Below are 4,316 nucleotides of genomic sequence, written 5' to 3' on the forward strand. Positions count from 1 at the left end.
TCTGGTTTTGGGATTTTGTGATATGGGCTAATCTCACTGGAGTTAGATGATATCTCAGAGTAGTTTTGATTTGCATTTCTCTGATGATTAAGGTTTAAGGCTTTAATTTAATGTTTTTTGAAATGGAGAGTGCCACTAGTCCTGCTTTATGCAGTAACCCCAAGGTCAGTTTTATGCTAAAGGAGGTAGAATTACTAATGAAGAGTAGCCTGTTTGAGTTCTGTAAAAGAACTAGAGTAATAGCAGCTACTTTATCTTTTCAAATAATCTGTACATTTTGAGGAATTCTAACTATTAAAAAAAAGGAAAACTGGTATAGTGGTTTCTTAATAAAAGAAATGAATGAATAAGAACTTGAGGAAAGAGAAATGAAACTGCTGATTTTTTTTCTGGTTTAATTCTTTCTCTAGTTGTATATTGTAGTTGGCGAACTTTGACTCCCAGGAACTTATTGTGGCATTATCTTGGTCATTTCAGAATCATGTAATCTATTTGGTTATAATAGCTTTGGGGCATTAATTGTAGGCAGGGGTTCCCAAGACCACCCTCAGGTTCAACCCTTTGCTTGAAGGACTCAGAACTGGCAAAGCTGTTCTAGTTTGTTACAGTGGAAAGATACAGATTAAAATCAGCGACAAGGTGCACAGGGCAGAATCCAAGGGAGACCATATGCAGACTTCCCGTTGTCCTTTCCCAGTGGAGTCTTCTGGATAGTGCTTCCTTCCAGTTTCTTCAGGCTGATAAACTCAATCTTTCTTTCATAGGGGCTGGTAAGGGCTAGGAAAGAATCCATGTGTTTCTTTAGGAAAGGGCTTCCACCTGGAAACATGAGGCATGAGTAAGAGTTTCCTGCAGCAGCCTAAAGTGAAGAAGCTTTGTTTACTGGGGAGAGGATTGGAGCCGTTGGGTTGAATTTCAGGTTAGGCAGGGTTTCCAACTTTGAATTAAATACTGATGACCTAAATCAGGCACTAGTAGTGTAGTTTTTTTGGCTGTTTTGGTTTGGTATAAGAGTGAGGTAAGATAGCATAGCACTGTGGTGAAGGGCATGTACTTTATAAGTCAGACTGCCTGGGCTAGAGCCCTCGACCTGCCACTTTTGTATGGCTGTGAACTTGTTATTTAACTATCCGGTGCTTCATTTCCTATGAAATAAAATAAACTAAATCATAGGACTGTGGAGATTAAATGAATTACTATATGAAATACATTTAAACTATTGCCTGGTACATAGAAAATACTATACAGATGGTCTCAACTTACAATGGTTCAACTTAACATTTTGGCTTTATAATACCGTGAAAGCAATGTGCATTTAGTACAAACTATACTTCAAGTATCCATACAATCATATTTTTCACTTTCAATATAGTGTTTAATGAACTACATAAGATATTCAGTACTTTACTATAAAATAGGCTTTGTGTTAGATGGTTTTGCCTAACCATAGGCTAATGTATTTTGAGCACATTTAAAGTAGCCTAGGCAAAGTTATGACGTCTGGTAGATGAGGTGTATTGAATTCGTGTTCAATGTGTATCTTTCACTTAGGTGTTTACTGAGGCATAACCTCATTAAATCAAGGAGCATGACATTTAATCTAAGATCCAAAAGACAAGGCGTAAAGCTCTGGGCAGGGATATGAAAATAGCAGAGGTCGAGAGCGGGCTTGATGGCTGCCTGTAATCCTAGCCCTCTACAATCCAGCCCAGGTGGGGGGATTGCCTGAGCTCATTCATGGGTCTGAGACCAGCCTGAGCAAGAGCGAGACCCTATGCAGGGTCACTGGATGCATACTGTGTCACCCCTGCCCAGGGCTTTATGCCTTGTCATTTGGATCTTAGGTTAAATGTCATCACATCAGTGTCTTCCTTAGTGAATTTTACTCAATAGTTAAGAAATTTATAATACCAATCTAACATAATTCTGAGAGGAAAGAACAGTTCCCACTCATTTTACAAGCTAACATATCTCTGATACCAACACTAACAAGGATATTATTGCAAGAAAAGCATTACAGACCAACATCCCTCATGAACATAAACATGGAACAAAAATCCTAAATGAAACATTGGTAAGTAAAATTCAACAATACATAGAAGGGGTAAGAGGACAGTTGTTCTGTATTATTAATTAGATCCTCTTTAATTTTTTTTTTTTTTCCTGAGACAGAGCCTCAAGTTGTTGCCCTGGGTAGAGTACCGTGGCATCACAGCTCACAGCAACCTCCAACTCCTGGGCTCAAGTGATTCTCTTGCCTCAGCCTCCCACGTAGCTGGGACTACAGGCGCCTACCACAACGCCTGGTTATTTTTTGGTTGTAGCTGTCATTGTTGTTTGGCAGGCCTGGGCTGGATTCAAACCTGCCAGCTCTGGTGTCTGTGGCTGGCACCTTAGCTGCTTGAGCTACAGGCGTTGAGCCCTCTTTAGTGGTTTTCAAAGGACATAAATTATAAGTTGAAGTTCCTTTATTACTATTCTGGGTCTTAAGAGTCCACCATCATAAAGGTTATAAATACTTCATCATGTCAAGAAATGAGATATACTTTAGATATAAAAGTAAAATTTATTTTATGGTATTTAAAGTGTATTTTGATTCCAAAGTTTTCATTTTCAGTTTTGGTATTTTTAGTAACAGGCATGTCCCTTATCTTACAGATCAAGATATTTTGGAAACTATATTAATAGACAGCTATCTCTTCCCAAGTGCCACAATAGTAAGTAGACAACTTTTAGAATTAGCCTGTCTCATGATTATTGTTTTTAGAAAGTACTAAAAAGGCTTCTGTTTTAAAGGATATCTAGTTTACTTAATACTGAGACCTCTTCAAAATATAGATTCTTTCCTACTTCTTTTTTAGTAATTTTTAAAATTTTGTTCTTTCCTTCTTTTAATACCTTTCACATTAATGAACATACCAAATATTGTGTTATTTGAAAGGTTTATTTTTCAGTAGATTTTTTTTTTCTAGTTTGAAGACCTTTCCTATCTCCAAATCCAACCAGACTATATGAAAATAGTTATAGTCCTGTTCTGATATGAAAAATAATGGAATGGAAAATATTGCTATTAGATGTTGTTTGTATACTTTTCTTTATATATGTTTCCCCTTGGTAGCCAGATCATTTGAGCAGTCTTATTATCGTGATGCTGTATGATTTCCAAGATAGAAAATTTCAAACTCGTGTTCTTTCTGATGATGAAGAGTCTATATCGGAAGTTCAGGAAGTAGAGAACCTTCTTAACAGGTAATTGTAAAAGTGAAACAATGTTTTATATGAAATCAATATTAGTATTTTTATTGGTGAAATTGTATGTAGCATAATATTTAGATAAGTGTTAAAATTTATAGAGAAAAATATAAAAGTTTGTAAATATTTTAGTTCCTTTACAGTCTTAAAGGGGTTAAATATTTTGTTTAAAATCAAGTTATTTTACAAAGACTAAATTGTGAGATATAACATATAAAAAACTAGCATATATCAAATAAGACAATTATGGTAGTACACAAGAATCCAGTATTTTGCCAAATTGATAAAAAAGTCTACTTAGTTAAGAACAAACTAACTTTTTTTTGAGACAGAGTTTCACTCTGTTGCCCCAGGTTAGAGTGCTGTGGCTTCACCCTAGCTCACAGCAACCTCAAACTCCTGGGTTTAAGCAGTGCTCTTGCCTCAGTCTCCTGAGTAGCTGAGACTGTAGGCGCCCACCATAATGCCCAGATAATTTTTTTCATTTTTAATAAAGACAGGATCTCACTCTTGTTTAGGCTTTCTTGAACTCTAGAGCTCGAGCAATCCACCTGCCTTGGCCTTCCAGAATGTTAGAATTACAGGTGTGAACCATCATGCCCAGCTAAACTAACATGTATTAAATTTGTTTTCTTTTTGTCCTAAGTATCAGTAGAAACCTACCACGAGGATAATAAATTCCTACCTCAAAGGATGGTTAGGAGAACTGATTAAACTAATACATGTGAAATGCTCAGTTTAGAACCAACACATACAAGAAGATGGATAGAAAATGTTAAATGTTATTGTTGCGATGGCTTGACTATGTCCTCCAGAATTCATGTGTTAGAAGCTTTATCCCCAGTGTGACAGCCTTGGGAGGTGGAGCCCACTGAGAAAATTCTTGCTTCTCCTTTAATATTTAGCTGGAGCTTCTCCTTCTCTTAGAAGTCCATGTGGGCTGGTTCTGGTATATTTCTTCTTCTTCTTCTTTTTTTTTTTTTTTTTTTTTTTGAGACAGGGTCTCACTTTGTTGCCCTCAGTACTGTGCTCTGGGGCCATAGCTCACAGCAGCCTTAAACTCT

General features: G+C 36.7%; 1 protein-coding gene across 2 annotated transcripts in view; it reads left to right on the forward strand.

Moving 5' to 3' along the window:
* Positions 1 to 4,316, forward strand: part of NSUN7 (NOP2/Sun RNA methyltransferase family member 7) — a 55,471-nt gene that overhangs the window by 4,720 nt on the left and 46,435 nt on the right. For both annotated transcript variants that reach the window (XM_003800692.2, XM_023519626.1), the window contains exons 2-3: positions 2,659 to 2,717; positions 3,119 to 3,249. In XM_003800692.2, the coding sequence (XP_003800740.1) occupies positions 2,659 to 2,717; positions 3,119 to 3,249 (190 nt within the window). The remainder of the gene's footprint in view (positions 1 to 2,658; positions 2,718 to 3,118; positions 3,250 to 4,316) is intronic.

The sequence above is a fragment of the Otolemur garnettii genome, unplaced genomic scaffold, assembly GCF_000181295.1.
Source record: "Otolemur garnettii isolate 467f Iridium unplaced genomic scaffold, OtoGar3 scaffold00181, whole genome shotgun sequence".
Classification (NCBI taxonomy): Eukaryota; Metazoa; Chordata; class Mammalia; order Primates; family Galagidae; genus Otolemur; species Otolemur garnettii.